The sequence below is a fragment of the Clavispora lusitaniae genome (genome assembly GCF_014636115.1).
Source record: "Clavispora lusitaniae strain FDAARGOS_655 chromosome Unknown tig00000003_pilon, whole genome shotgun sequence".
Taxonomy (NCBI): Eukaryota; Fungi; Ascomycota; class Pichiomycetes; order Serinales; family Metschnikowiaceae; genus Clavispora; species Clavispora lusitaniae.
In genome coordinates, this window is record NW_027093975.1 from 2,276,368 (window position 1) to 2,289,824 (window position 13,457).

At 43.8% G+C, this 13,457-nt stretch overlaps 7 protein-coding genes and 2 non-coding genes across 9 annotated transcripts; 8 read left to right on the forward strand and 1 right to left on the reverse strand. All coding sequences in view use genetic code 12, as the record gives it.

The window, feature by feature from the left end:
- Positions 1-109: 109 nt before the first annotated feature.
- FOB63_001061 (uncharacterized protein) lies at positions 110-1,033 on the forward strand (the record flags this gene model as incomplete). Its single annotated transcript, XM_002619917.2, has 1 exon — positions 110-1,033. One exon carries the CDS (start codon positions 110-112, stop codon positions 1,031-1,033), a length of 924 nt encoding a protein of 307 aa, XP_002619963.2.
- Positions 1,034-1,179: 146 nt separating this feature from the next.
- On the forward strand, positions 1,180-1,264 carry FOB63_005498. The gene has a single exon. It is a non-coding gene; the product is annotated as a tRNA-Tyr (tRNA).
- Positions 1,265-1,273: 9 nt separating this feature from the next.
- Positions 1,274-1,346, forward strand: FOB63_005499. The gene has a single exon. It is a non-coding gene; the product is annotated as a tRNA-Thr (tRNA).
- A 489-nt stretch (positions 1,347-1,835) lies between these two features.
- On the forward strand, positions 1,836-2,323 carry RPL42 (60S ribosomal protein eL42; the record flags this gene model as incomplete). The annotated part of the gene is made up of 2 exons (XM_066102123.1): positions 1,836-1,848; positions 2,007-2,323. 2 exons carry the CDS (start codon positions 1,836-1,838, stop codon positions 2,321-2,323), a joined length of 330 nt encoding a protein of 109 aa, XP_065958573.1.
- A 512-nt stretch (positions 2,324-2,835) lies between these two features.
- Positions 2,836-5,175, forward strand: CBK1 (serine/threonine protein kinase; the record flags this gene model as incomplete). Its single annotated transcript, XM_002619918.2, has 1 exon — positions 2,836-5,175. One exon carries the CDS (start codon positions 2,836-2,838, stop codon positions 5,173-5,175), a length of 2,340 nt encoding a protein of 779 aa, XP_002619964.2.
- An 831-nt stretch (positions 5,176-6,006) lies between these two features.
- Positions 6,007-7,836, forward strand: FOB63_001064 (uncharacterized protein; the record flags this gene model as incomplete). The annotated part of the gene is made up of 1 exon (XM_002619919.2): positions 6,007-7,836. The coding sequence occupies one exon, from the start codon at positions 6,007-6,009 to the stop codon at positions 7,834-7,836; it is 1,830 nt and encodes a 609-aa protein (XP_002619965.2).
- A 177-nt stretch (positions 7,837-8,013) lies between these two features.
- On the reverse strand, positions 8,014-9,003 carry SAM4 (S-adenosylmethionine-homocysteine S-methyltransferase; the record flags this gene model as incomplete). The annotated part of the gene is made up of 1 exon (XM_002619920.2): positions 8,014-9,003. The coding sequence occupies one exon, from the start codon at positions 9,001-9,003 to the stop codon at positions 8,014-8,016; it is 990 nt and encodes a 329-aa protein (XP_002619966.2).
- Positions 9,004-9,437: 434 nt separating this feature from the next.
- GCR3 (Gcr3p) lies at positions 9,438-12,302 on the forward strand (the record flags this gene model as incomplete). The annotated part of the gene is made up of 1 exon (XM_002619922.2): positions 9,438-12,302. The coding sequence occupies one exon, from the start codon at positions 9,438-9,440 to the stop codon at positions 12,300-12,302; it is 2,865 nt and encodes a 954-aa protein (XP_002619968.2).
- A 153-nt stretch (positions 12,303-12,455) lies between these two features.
- CAF16 (putative ATP-binding cassette family ATPase) lies at positions 12,456-13,424 on the forward strand (the record flags this gene model as incomplete). The annotated part of the gene is made up of 1 exon (XM_002619923.2): positions 12,456-13,424. The coding sequence occupies one exon, from the start codon at positions 12,456-12,458 to the stop codon at positions 13,422-13,424; it is 969 nt and encodes a 322-aa protein (XP_002619969.2).
- Positions 13,425-13,457: the final 33 nt, after the last annotated feature.

Sequence of the window (13,457 nt, forward strand, 5' to 3'; positions counted from 1 at the left end):
ATTGCCGATGCCTCTTGCTCAAGAGGATGAACTTTTGGTGTACTGATGCGATCATTGATTCTATGCCTAGACGCACTCTTTTACCTTTAAAGATAGTAGATTCTGCAATATGCTTCGATCCAGACCCAGTGAGGACAGTCTTGCCACACTATGTACTTCATCAACGGAAAACGATGATGTCACATCGCTTTTTTCACTGGAAACATTAACTGCGGCATCTTATCCTATTTTCAACAAACCCATTCTGTCATACACAAGAATACGGGAGCTCCCGCTTGTGGTGGGACAAATCAAGCTGGATCTCCAACTTTTTCCATCTTTGGGAGCTTTGAAGAATGGCGAAAGTCCTCTCTTCTCGATCCAACTGAACAAGTTGCATTTTTTCAAGAAAAACTCTCCCCTCTTGACTATCTTTATCCATCGCGATGATTCTAAATCGGAGTTTTGCAAAGTCTACTTCAAGATTCTCCGCAACAACCTAACTTGTTATGTTCTCATGTTCTCTAAGGGTGAAAAAGTTGTGTTATTTAACAATGCACTAAAACCCCACAGCGACTCCCTCTTCAGAAACACAAAAATAAGATTGGTGGGTGCCTCCGGCGCTTCTGCCTTTAGTAATGGGTCTCTTCGGCTTCTTCTTCTAAAGCCAGAAACACCCACTTTGGTGGATGGCCTAGATTACGATTCTTTGGACGCTGCAGAGACAATCAAGGATGTGGATCTTTCAAAAAACTCGCTGACGCCTCTTTTCGATTCGGTGGTTCGCCAGGAGAGAACAAAAGTACTGAATTATCTCAATAACGCAAAGCTTGTGGTAGAAGTCCCCTTTGCCTCATATACGGACCATGGCGACACTAAAATAGAAGGAGTGCGAGTGACAGGCTTGGTGCGTCTTTTCGAATCCACCATCATGGGTGAAGAAGAAAAAGGCATTCCTGAGGACTCGTTGATCGTGGTATCTATGTTGATTACGCTCGTGGAACAAGAGATTCGCAAAATGAGAGGAAGCAACAAGCCGCTGTATGTTGTTTGATAATGCAAATATTTATATTAAGTCTATATATTTGTGAATGTGATTTACTGAATTAGTGCAGTTGGGTTTGAATGGTACATCAAACCATCATACGTATTCTCAGACTTGACTGGGTCCTTTGCTAGGAAATTCAGTCAGCAAATCACCTCTCGGTGGCCAAGCTGGCTAAGGCGCGAGACTGTAATGGAATTTGTAATCTTGAGATCGGGTGTTCGACTCACCCCCGGGAGATTTTGCGATGCCTTTATGGCCAAGTTGGTAAGGCACCTCACTAGTAATGAGGAGATCGTCAGTTCGAATCTGGCTGAAGGCATTCTTTTTTGTGAAGCTCTAGTATGTGTCTTCTTTTTTCGTTCGTCGATAGACACTTGAGACATTACTTAACTACGGCCCTGTAACCACACGTGATATATATATAATTTTTTCCTCTGACTATTTCGTAAAAAAACAACAACTATTAGTTAGCGTGAACTAAACCCTTAATGAATTCCTTGGTAGATCTTGGTAATAACTGACTTGTCCGCTTTTACCTTTTATTCAGTTGATGTATTTCTTCATAAGATGCGAGGATTTGATATTAGGGCTTGTGCCCTATGCCTGCACATCAAGGTTGGAAAATTTGCCTGCATGTGTCTCTAGTCGCTCGCACCTCCAACCTCATTAACAAAAATTTTTCCACACATTCTAGTTTCTCTACACAGAAATCAACAGCAACAATGGGTATGTCGAACACAAATAGCAACTTGATATGCGATCCCACAAGGCCTGAAGAATAAATCCAACCATCCACATTATCCTATTTATGTCTGTCAACCGTGATCCCCTCACATATGTTTGCCATATTGGCCATGCACAAGACTGAAGTTTGACCGATATTTGCAAGTGTCAATCATAGATTATTCTTCGGTTTTCCCTTCACTCTCGCCTCGTGACAGTTGCTTCATCTTTTTCTTTTGGCATTACTAACATTCAGTTAACGTTCCAAAGCTTAGAAAGACTTTCTGTAAGGGTAAGCAGTGCAGAAAGCACACCCAACACAAGGTCACCCAATACAAGGCTGGTAAGGCTTCCTTGTTCGCTCAAGGTAAGAGAAGATACGACCGTAAGCAATCCGGTTTCGGTGGTCAAACCAAGCCAGTTTTCCACAAGAAGGCTAAGACCACCAAGAAGGTTGTCTTGAGATTGGAATGTGTCAACTGCAAGACCAAGGCCCAATTGGCTTTGAAGAGATGTAAGCACTTTGAGTTGGGTGGTGACAAGAAGCAAAAGGGTCAAGCTTTGCAATTTTAAGCGTGTCTTGCTTACATTGCTCTTGCATGCCGTTGCTGTACATTATCACGTTCGGTTTGCTATAGTTTAATACTTCAATACAGAAACTGAAATCCATGTGCGTAGGCGTGTTATAACACTGCTCTTTTTTACATCGAATCTTCTGTTCTTTTCCGCGCGCTTGTGCTGGGATTATCGGTACGCCTCATACCCATGGTGCACGGGTTCTGGGTGCCATGCCTATCCTGTTCATTTGTCTTGGCCACTTTGGGCACTATTGTTTGCCTTTTCTGGTTCGTACCATTTATTAAATAGTTTGTCGGCCCTTTAATTCTCTCGAACAACTTCAAGAACCCTTGCTGGGACATATTGCGCTCTATTTACCAACGCCCATTCCACGCGCGATCCAGCACGCTATTTTGTATACATTTTTTTTCTCGTGTTTTTTACCCGATCCAGTTTTCGACCGTATCTATTCCCCTCCACTTCCGATTACTGTCCCCTTCTTGGTCCGAGCGATTCCATCTTAGAACATGGACCATCACTACGCTGAGTATACGGCCGCCAACGAGGCGCTTCTGCACCAACAGATTCCCAACTTAACCTATGGTCAGCAGGAGACTTATCAGAACGATTCTTCCATGGACGAGGACACCCCTAACTTCGCAGAACAGACGCCTGCCTGGAGTGCTTCCAACTCACCGGTTCAGATCCGGGCGCAACCACACAGCGAGTTCGATCAACCGCCAACGTTTCAGTTGCTGCCCACGTTTTCAGGAAGCTCGTTTGAGCACCATCAGAGTCTCCGCAACGGCAATTTTCAGCTGGTAGACTCAAACAACTCGGCGACATTTCAGCCGCCGTCGGGGTTCATGGAATTGAACAATCTGTCGTATACCAATTTATCTGAAACAAGCAACGCCAACTCTGCTGGTAACTCTTTGAATGACGGCTATCCGGCTGCATTCCAGTCTAAAGGAGCGCAGTACTTTGAAGCACCACAGAAGGTGGACGCCCAATATCAACTTTACCAACAACAACAACAACAACAACAACAACAACAGCAACAACTACAACAGCAGCAAAAACTTGAGCAGCAAAAACTTGAGCAGCAAAAGCTACAAGAGCAAAAACATCAACAACAACTAGAGCAGCAAAAACATCAACAGCAACAACTTCAGCAACAACAACAACTTCAGCAACAACAACAACTTCAGCAACAACAACAACTTCAGCAACAACAACAACAACAACTTCAACAACAACAACTGCAATTTCAGTCTCTGGCACAAGCAGCGCAACAGCTTCAACAGCAACTCCGTCTGAATGTGCGTCCTCCACTGTTTCCCACAGAGGCACCCCGTACGCCGCCAGCACAGGTTACAGGACAAGGAGAAACAAAGAGCAGCAACTATGTTTATTTCAATCGCCAACCATCGCTCATGAGTAAGGCGTCGCAGGATAAGGCGGCGGCCATAAAGTTGAAACTCGAAAACTACTACCAGATGTCTGTTGGCCATGCCATTGAACGCAACCAGCGGCGGTTGGACTTGGAAAACAAACTCATGTCACAAGAGTCTGGCATGAGTGAAGAAAGACGTAACAGACAATTGCAGAACTTGGGTAAGAAAGAATCACAATTCTTGCGCCTCCGGCGCACAAAGTTGTCTTTGGAAGATTTCATCACAGTGAAGGTGATCGGAAAAGGTGCTTTTGGAGAAGTACGTTTAGTTCAAAAACGTGATACAGGCAAGATCTATGCCATGAAAACGTTACTTAAATCCGAGATGTACAAGAAAGACCAGCTTGCACATGTGAAGGCTGAACGTGATGTGTTGGCAGGCAGTGACTCGCCATGGGTTGTATCATTGTATTACTCATTTCAGGATGCAGTTAACTTGTACTTGATTATGGAGTTTCTACCTGGTGGAGACTTGATGACAATGTTGATTAGGTGGCAGATCTTCACCGAAGACATCACGAGATTTTACATGGCCGAATGTGTGTTAGCCATCGAGGCAATCCATAAATTGGGCTTTATTCATCGTGATGTCAAGCCTGATAATATTTTGATAGACATAAGGGGCCACATCAAACTTTCCGACTTTGGCTTGTCCACGGGATTCCATAAAACACATGACTCCAATTATTATAAGAAATTGTTAGAGAAGGAAACGCAGCTGGGTTCTTCCTTAGCTGTTCCTGGCAAAGGCGGCCAGCGTAACTCCATGATGGTGGATGCCATTCATTTGACCATGTCCAACCGTCAGCAAATGCAGACGTGGCGTAAGTCCCGTCGTTTGATGGCATACTCTACTGTTGGAACGCCCGATTATATCGCTCCGGAGATTTTCATTCATCAAGGCTACGGCCAGGAGTGTGATTGGTGGTCTCTAGGGGCTATCATGTTTGAGTGTTTGATAGGCTGGCCACCATTCTGCTCTGAGACTCCCCACGAGACTTATCGTAAGATTGTCAACTGGCAGGAGTCGTTGGTGATTCCAGAGGATATCCACTTGTCACCTGAGGCTGAAGACTTGATTCGCAGCTTATTAACTAGCAGTGACCGGCGCTTGGGCCGCCACGGTGGTGCGGACGAGATCAAACAGCATCCATTCTTCCGTGGCGTTGACTGGGACACCATTCGACGCGTGGATGCACCATTTATTCCAAAGTTGCGTTCTATCACCGATACTCGATTCTTCCCTACAGAAGAATTGGAGAACGTACCAGATAGTCCAGCGATGAGCCGAGCACAGCAGCAACAGCAACAGCTGCTGCAGGAACAGGGGAAGAATATCAAGGAGGACCTCCCATTTATTGGCTACACATACTCACGGTTCGACTACTTGACACGGAAGAATGCCTTGTAAGGAAGTGGATGCGTGACCCGGAGTTAGGACGGAATTTGTGTGGTGCGGCAGTTGTAAAGGAATTTTCAATGATTACGCAACAGCCACTATTCAGGAATCGTCGAAAGTGGCGAATGTTCATTGGTGGCGCATTGAATGTACAATGGTAAAGTACACTGACACAAATAGTAGTGAAGCAGCTATAAATAGCACTTTCTGTGGGTAAGATGTGTAGAAGAGTTCTGGGAGTGCGGGAAGTGTGTATTCTTCTTGGTTACTTGTGGTTGCTCAATGTCTCAGATTCTGTACGGGTATCTGAAGGTGGCGTGTCTCAGATTGCTACTAGTGCGCATGTCTCAGAGCCCTGTGTTTAAGAACCCTGGCGCCCCGGATTGGCCCACCGGAATCACCCCATTCGTAAACAGGATCGACTCAGGCAATTAGCCGAATAAGGCAAAGGTGTGTATGCCGAAGCTTCTGCGCGCACGGTACACCCTATTAATAATTGGGCCGTGCCGGTTGACCACCACAGCCTTCGGTGATTCGGATTAGCTCGGTGCTTTCGGACATAATATAGCAACATCCCACCTCAACTACGCCAACTCTCCACTTATTTTTATCCTCTTAAGCCCGCAGAATATAGTTTTTGGTGTGCGGTAGACCGTTCCGCCTGTTCCGATGGTATGCGGCTTCTACCGTTTTCTCAGTGATGGCTGCTATGTTTTTGTGCAGGACCATCGTCTCCCAGTACATATATATATGACCTAAGGTCTACCGAACTCCCCGACGTAGCGCCATTGACCTTTATAGTGCAGTGCGTGGGTTTTCTCTTCTAATTGTCTTTAATTTCCAATGCGTTTCCTTTATCCCTGTCTTCTTATTGCCATGGTTGCGGCCGTGAAAAGGGACATGGACATGGACATGAACATGGACATGGACCACGATCAAATGTCAAACGACGCAATTGAGCCAGCTAGCGATGACAGCAATCGCATAACTTCGGACCACACAGATTCGTCTGATAGTGCGTCCTCCACTTTGATTCCGGTACCGCATTCGGTTAAGCACCAGCACGGTATGCCTATTCTCGAGACAAAGCTCACGCCCGAAGAAAAATTGTATTGGGAGTCGTATTCGACTGAGACATACTTTAACACCCCTTCTTCGAAACGTGGCGCATTGTACGCCCACTTGGCGCTCTACGTAGGGTCCTACGTCTTTTTGTACCCGCTTGTGCTTGTCTTTTGGAACGTGGGCCATTCGCTATATCTTCCTGCTTTAACTTTGCATACTGGTCTCGTGATCGCATCTGTATTCACATTTTGGATCTTCTCGGGTTCGGTCCGCGAGTTGTACCCTCATAGCGCTTTCAAGCCTATGACGCTTCTCCTCTTTTTGGGTTCATTAATGCATTGGGCAATCAGCGTGGTGGCAGTCGCCTATCGCTACCTCAACATTGACAATGAGTTCGACTACTTTGAGTTAGCGCATGCGGAAGACGGGTCTTCTGTTCACTCACCCGACCTTACGTTGCGCGATTCTAACTCTCATTTTGAAGATTTCGAGTTAGAGTCATTTGGTGAGCCTGATGGCCACTTAAAAACATCAAATGGTTCAATGCTTCAACCACAGCCTTCTCGCATGTCTCTGGTATTCTTGAAATTCCCTGCTTTTAAAAAGGCTACCCAGCTTGGTGGAAAGACGGCACTTGCTCTTACTGGTTTAACCAACTGGGCCCTGTTTGCATATTTCCTCATTTACTTTCCAACAGGCGTGGCTACCTATGCTGTTTATGGTACTGATGGCACTATCTTCAATCTTCTCGCACATTTCATCAAAGGCGGTGTCTTTTTCGTATTGGGCTTGGTGACGTTGGCTCGCTATTGTGGTGCTTTCCGGGGTAAAGGATGGGCATGGAATCACCGCTTTGTCACTGCAAGAAACGATAACCGGGGCTGGCTCCGTTGGCAACCAAGAGGTCTTTGGACCATGGAATTTGTTGAGTCGTCGTTGATTTTCTTTTACGGATCCACTAATGTCTTTTTGGAGCATTTGGCTGGCGCAGGAGGTGCTTGGACCGCTAAAGATTTGCAGCATGTGTCAATTGCGTTCATCTATTTGGGATGTGGCCTCTGTGGAATCTTACTTGAGAGGCGTTTGAGCACTTGGCGTTACACTAAAGCGGTGGATAACTTGACAGCCTCGACTGATCCAAAGGATGTGGCCGCGGTAACCAAAGCGCATCCAGGATTTTCGCCTAACCCATTCCCCATCTTGACGATCTACTGGACCGGAATTCTCATGTCGAAGCACACACAAGCCTCTGCATTATCTACAGAGATCCACATTCAATGGGGAAATTTGTTTGTTGTTGGCTGTGTGTTTAGAATGATGTCGTACCTTATACAAGTGCTTGTTCCATCTCAGGCTCGCGGTTTGACAGCTGCCCATGCCCCATTTACGGAGATTGTTGTCGCGTTTGCTTTGTTGTGTGGTGGCTTGATTTTTATGGAGTCTTGCGATCCGGTGGTTCACCTGTTTGAGTATTACGGATACACTTCGATGTTCACTCTCAATGTGTCGCTCGGATTTGTGGCGCTTTTGATGGCATGGGAGATGTGTGTCTTTTCTATCAAAGACGCATTAATTCGCCGCAACGCTCTGTCTCGCAGGGCAGTATGAAAAACCTGAAAAAGTTTGTTTATGTTTTATGACTGTGTTATTTGTGAAGCAGTTTAATGTCGCTGGTGCTTCTATCTTTGATTTTGTTTTGTTTAGTTTTGTTTTGTTTTGAGTTTTGTTTTGCTTTCCTTATTTTTCTTTGAGGTTGTTTGTGTCCTATTTATTGAGCCTTACTGGCTAACTCTTAATTTTTTCCACCACATTCTTAATCTGAGCTATTTCTGCTGGTCCTGTGCTGCAGCAGCCTCCTATGACACGAACGTTGCTATAGAGAGTCCACTTCGCCACCGAACTAGCCCATTTTTCTGTGGAAGACCGAAACGCGTAATTGGCTGTGTCAGTCGGCTCAAAACCCAAATTGGGGTAGACAAGCAAAGACAATTGCTCAGAGCCATTGTTTTGACACACCCGGTTGACGGTTTCGATGAAGTCGCTAACTATTTCAAATGGTACGCAGTTGCATCCGATCCCCACTAAATTATCGCTAATTTGTGACGATTTTTTTGATAAAATGTAGCGAATAACTTGTTCCAAGGGTGTTCCATCCACCAAATGGTCTGCGTCCTTGCAACTGAGACTCACGTAGAATTCCTTGTGCAAGTTAGCGTTGAAAATTTGCTCAACCAAGCTAAAAATCGCCTGAACCTCGGCAAAGTTCGGCACCGTTTCAAAGGCGATCACATCAACCTCCTTTGTTTCTGCGTAAAAACGTACAATATCACGATGGTAGTCCATCAATTGGTCCAGGGAAATCTCGCCATAATCGCCACTATATTCGGCACCATTTGCCAAATATGCACCATATGGCCCAATCGAACCCCCAATGAAGATTTTCTTCTCTGGGTGGGTTCTTGTCGCCTCCAAAGCACACTCAACAGATTTGGTCCAAACTTTCTTGGCTTGAGCAAGATCCATGTTCTCGTACTTCGATAGAGTCTGTGGCGATGCTTGGTATGTTGCGGTAATAATCATATCAGCGCCAGCTTCGACGTATCGTTTATGAATGGACGATATTAACTCTGGTGAGTAAAGAAGAGCATTAGTTGACCAAAGAGGCAGACCTTTGACAGAATGTGGATCATCCAATGGGATGAGCGCTTCTAGTTGAGTTCCAAGTGCTCCATCTTGCACCAAGACTGATTTTTTCAATGCTTCTTTGAAAGACATAAGTGTGGAGTCAATTATAATCGGAGCGGAAGCGAAGTGAGCCACATGCAGAGAAAGATGCAACTGCAAATTATCACCAAGATATAAAAGTTATCAGAGGAAAAAAAAAGAGGTAGCATCACAAATGTAGAAGGAAAATTACTAGCTACACAAGGTCATCTAATCCGACTAGCAACTTACAACCCTACGGACGGCGGAGGAAGCCTTCAATATGTTAATTGTAACATTAGTGTAAAAAAAAACAATTCATTGTTCATGGTGGAACATGCTCACAAAGCCATCCATCCCATTTCAGTCACGGCGAGCTTTTACGGGGGCAGATATAATCTCGTACAAAGTAGAAGCGAGGTTTTAGTTAAAGCCTTATTCCATCAAGCTCTTTTCGCGTTGACCTGCACACCTCTCTTTCCTCTCCAACAACTTCTTGCTTCGCTATGGAAAACGGAAAGAGAAGCAGAGACGACTTTGAAGGAGGATCAGGGCCTCAACTCGACGACTACGACGACCCATCAAAGAAGCAACATGTTGACCCAGTTGTTGAGTTGATCTCCAACATTTGCAAAGATATTCGCAGAATCGGAGAAAATTCCAACTTAGCTAACCAAGTCGACGACATTTCATACATTCTGAATCCAATTGTGGCTGAATTCGAGAAGATTGATAAGTTGCGTGAAGCTATACTTAACACGTTGTATGCTGTTGTTCTTGAACAGCCACAAAAGATCCCAAATATTAGCATCTTGATCTTCATTTGCAATGCGAAGAATTTCTTGGTGGCTAAGTATGTTATTGAATTCTTCCATGCGAAGGCTCAGGCGCTACTAGACTCTATACGCACTGATTCTATGGACACAGAAGAAGATCAGAAGAAGGATTCGAAGAAGCAGGCTGAAGATGCGGGTGCTTTCAATGACCTAAAGTCTGTGTTAAAGTTTTTGGCCACTTTGTCTCCCATCATAGAACAAGGTTCTGTGTCTAACGTTTTGAAGCAACTTTTGAATTGTGCAATTGAATTACAAAACTCTTCGTCAGAAAGGAGCGGGATTGCAGAAGAGATTTTCTACAATGTCTTGATATCTACGCCTTATTTGTTTGCAAATGACTTCTCTCAAGCCACAGTGGATACAGCAAATCAGGTCATTGAATTGGCACAATCCTTTAAAATCGTGGAGCTGGACCCGGAGAGAACAATCTCTATTCTTGAGCCCTTTGATGCCAAAAACTCAAACTTCACTAACAACTTACCTTACAAACCTCAAAAGATCATCAACCTTATCTTGAGTGCATTGGTGAACTTACAAGGTCCGGAAAAGAATTGGTCCTCGTTGCAGGATGCTTTGTTCTTGAACTTTGGGGAGCTTGTAGACCCATTGATTAATGAGGCATTAAGCAACAATTCTATTTCCAATGAGTTGGTGAAACACCCATTGCCGCAATTGTCTATTCCTTCGATTGAGGAATTGAAAAACTACAAACCAACTGGTTTGATCGACAACTTGTGGTATGAGCATCCGAGACTACTCTTTCAAGTCTACAACACTACTGACTTTGAGACGGTACCCTCTATTGAATCGTACTTTGGTTTGTTTTTCAAGGATTTATCGTTTGACATTTTAACCAATATGTCGTTCAACCAAAGGGAAGCTTCTATCCAATTGTCCATCTTGGATTTGTTTTGTTCGAGGAATCTTTTCAGTCCTCCTGGATCGTCTGTGGACCAATTGTCTCTCATAGCGAAGGATAATGCTTCCGGTGAAAACAATCCTCCCCTTTCCACATGGAAAGTGGAAGATGTGGCAGTAGAGAGTATTTTGACAATGATTTTTCAACTTCCTAAGCCACTTCACCGTGAAATTTATTACTATACTGTTTTGATCTCCTGTTGTCGTGAGAGCCCAGAGTCGATTGCTCCGGTATTTGGAAGAGCTATTAGATTTTTCTACAACAATTTAGAAACTTTTGATTACGAACTGAAGGTCAGATACATGGATTGGATGACCACGCAAATTTCCAATTTCGATTTCTCATGGAAGTGGGATGAGTGGGTGGCAGACTCTGTCAAATATTCTCAGTTACAGTACCACCCAAAAAAGAACTTCATTAAGAATTTGATTGCTAAAGAAATCAGATTGTCCAATAAGGCTAGAATAAAGGACAGTTTTGTAACCATGACTCAAGGTGAAGATGGTGAGAATAGACTTATGGCTTTGGATGAGTTTTACCAGTATTTGGATATTTCTCTTTTCCCTAATCCTACGGAGTATATCATCAACTATGATTATGAATTGTATGGTGGAGATAACGAGGAATTGAAGACCACAATAGTTAACGCAATTATGCAAAGAAAGGAAGCAATGAGCCTGAGATTGATGTTGTCTCCGCAGGAGGAACTTATATACGAGTTTTCTAACCCTGCGTTGCCCCTCAATGAAGTGGCAAATAAACTCTATGATTTCATCATTGCTAACTGGAGATCGAACGAGCAATTCAATGACATGGTGAATGAGACTTTAGAAGCTATCAAGTCCTCGGTGGTTAATGTGGATTCGGATAAGGTTTTGATCAATCTTTTATTCCAAACGTATGCGTACATTGGTTCCAGATCTATTTATTCTGTCGTGAGTATTCTCAACAGAGATATTGCTAAATTGAAATTCGTGAGTGGGGTGGAAGTTACCGAAGAAGATTACAAGCTAAGCGGTACAGAGTTTCAGTTTCCAGATTTGCACTTGACGCCTGAGCAGTTGGGCAACAGACAAAAATGGATCATTGAGTCAATTTTGCGTATATGGATTCAACAGCCCCAAGTTGCCTTTTTGATCTTAGAGTATCTTATCGAGTTTGGAATCTTGAACCCGCAATATCTTATCCGCAAAGCTCTTGACCCCGACTCAAATCTAATTATCAATAACGTTTCCTGTATGGAGTCTATCAACCGTGTCTTGAGTACATGTGCCGTGGGAGAAAGCTCCAAAGAGGTTATTCTTTTGTTGTTCAATCTCATTGTGGAGAACTTGAACTACACTCTTGGAAAGATTGGCGTGGAAAACCCAGAGACAGAAGAAGTCAAAATCATCACGGAATTTAGTGATGAAGACAAGAATGACACCGAATTGATGGCCAAAATTGATTTGCAATGGCTATTCTATGAGTACCGCGGATTGCTTAAAACATACTTGAGAAAGTTTAACTTGCAGCACTCTGATTACTCGAAGGAAATTGAAGATATTTTTGAGAGTATTCAGAACAAGCCTGTGAAGTCGGATGTTATGAGATGGATTAAAGAATTAAGCTATTAAAAATATGTGATTCCCTGTATTACTAATGCAAAAGTTTTTTGTACGTACGTTTATAGTGTAGGTCTGGTGTAAGTGCATTATCGGTTCCTGCAGTACCCACACATGAGGTTTCCAATTCATGAAAGCAGGTACCCCTTGAAACAACCGTTTTAAATGACTACTTCGCATTACGCAGTTGAAACTACCAATCTCACCTATGTTTTTGGCAATAAGAGACGTGGAGTGGAAGATATAACTTTGAAAATTCCGTGGGGCACAGCAAACCTTTTGGTGGGACCTAATGGAGCAGGCAAGTCGACACTCTTGAAGATATTAGCCGGGAAAACTTTGATAAAAGAAGGGAGTCTAAAGCTCGGTGGGTTTGATCCTTTTGAATTCTCCCCAACTAGACACGAGCAGCACAATTCTGATATAAACAATTACATTTCTTACTTGGGAACTGAATGGGCCAACAACGAGGTTGTCAAGAGAGACATTCCAGTGAAACTCCTCATTTCTTCCATTGGTGGAGAAACGTACTCTGAGAGAAGAGATGAGTTAATACGAATTATGGATTTGGATCCTGATTGGTCGATGGCCTACATTTCGGACGGTGAGCGCAGAAGAGTGCAATTAGTGATGGGATTACTTAAGCCCTGGAAATTGTTACTTTTAGATGAAGTCACTGTCGACTTAGATGTCATTGTCAGACTGAATCTTTTGGCCTTTTTGAAAAAGGAGTGCCGTGAAAGAAACAGTTGCGTAATATATGCAACCCATATCTTCGATGGATTGGGAAAGAATTGGTGTGATAGAGTAATCCATCTCAAAGAGGGGAGAAAGGCAGACGACGTGGACATTGCCGATATCACATTCACCAACGAACTGAAGGAAGTTGAAATTGCTCGTGATTCTCGGAATATTATCACCAAGATAAAAGTTGCATTGGCAGAGTCGTTGCATCCTCTAGTATTACGTTGGCTCAAGGATGACTTGGAAGAACGAGGATCTCGGGATGATGAAAAGGAGAGATTGGCTCGGAAATTGAATGACTGGAACAATGCTAGAGACGGTCATTATTTTAGCGACTCCAGACTCTCTGACTATTTCAAAGGAACAAGAGGGAAACCGGGTCAAAATTAACGAGCTTCAACATGTAATGGAACAAGTGGTACC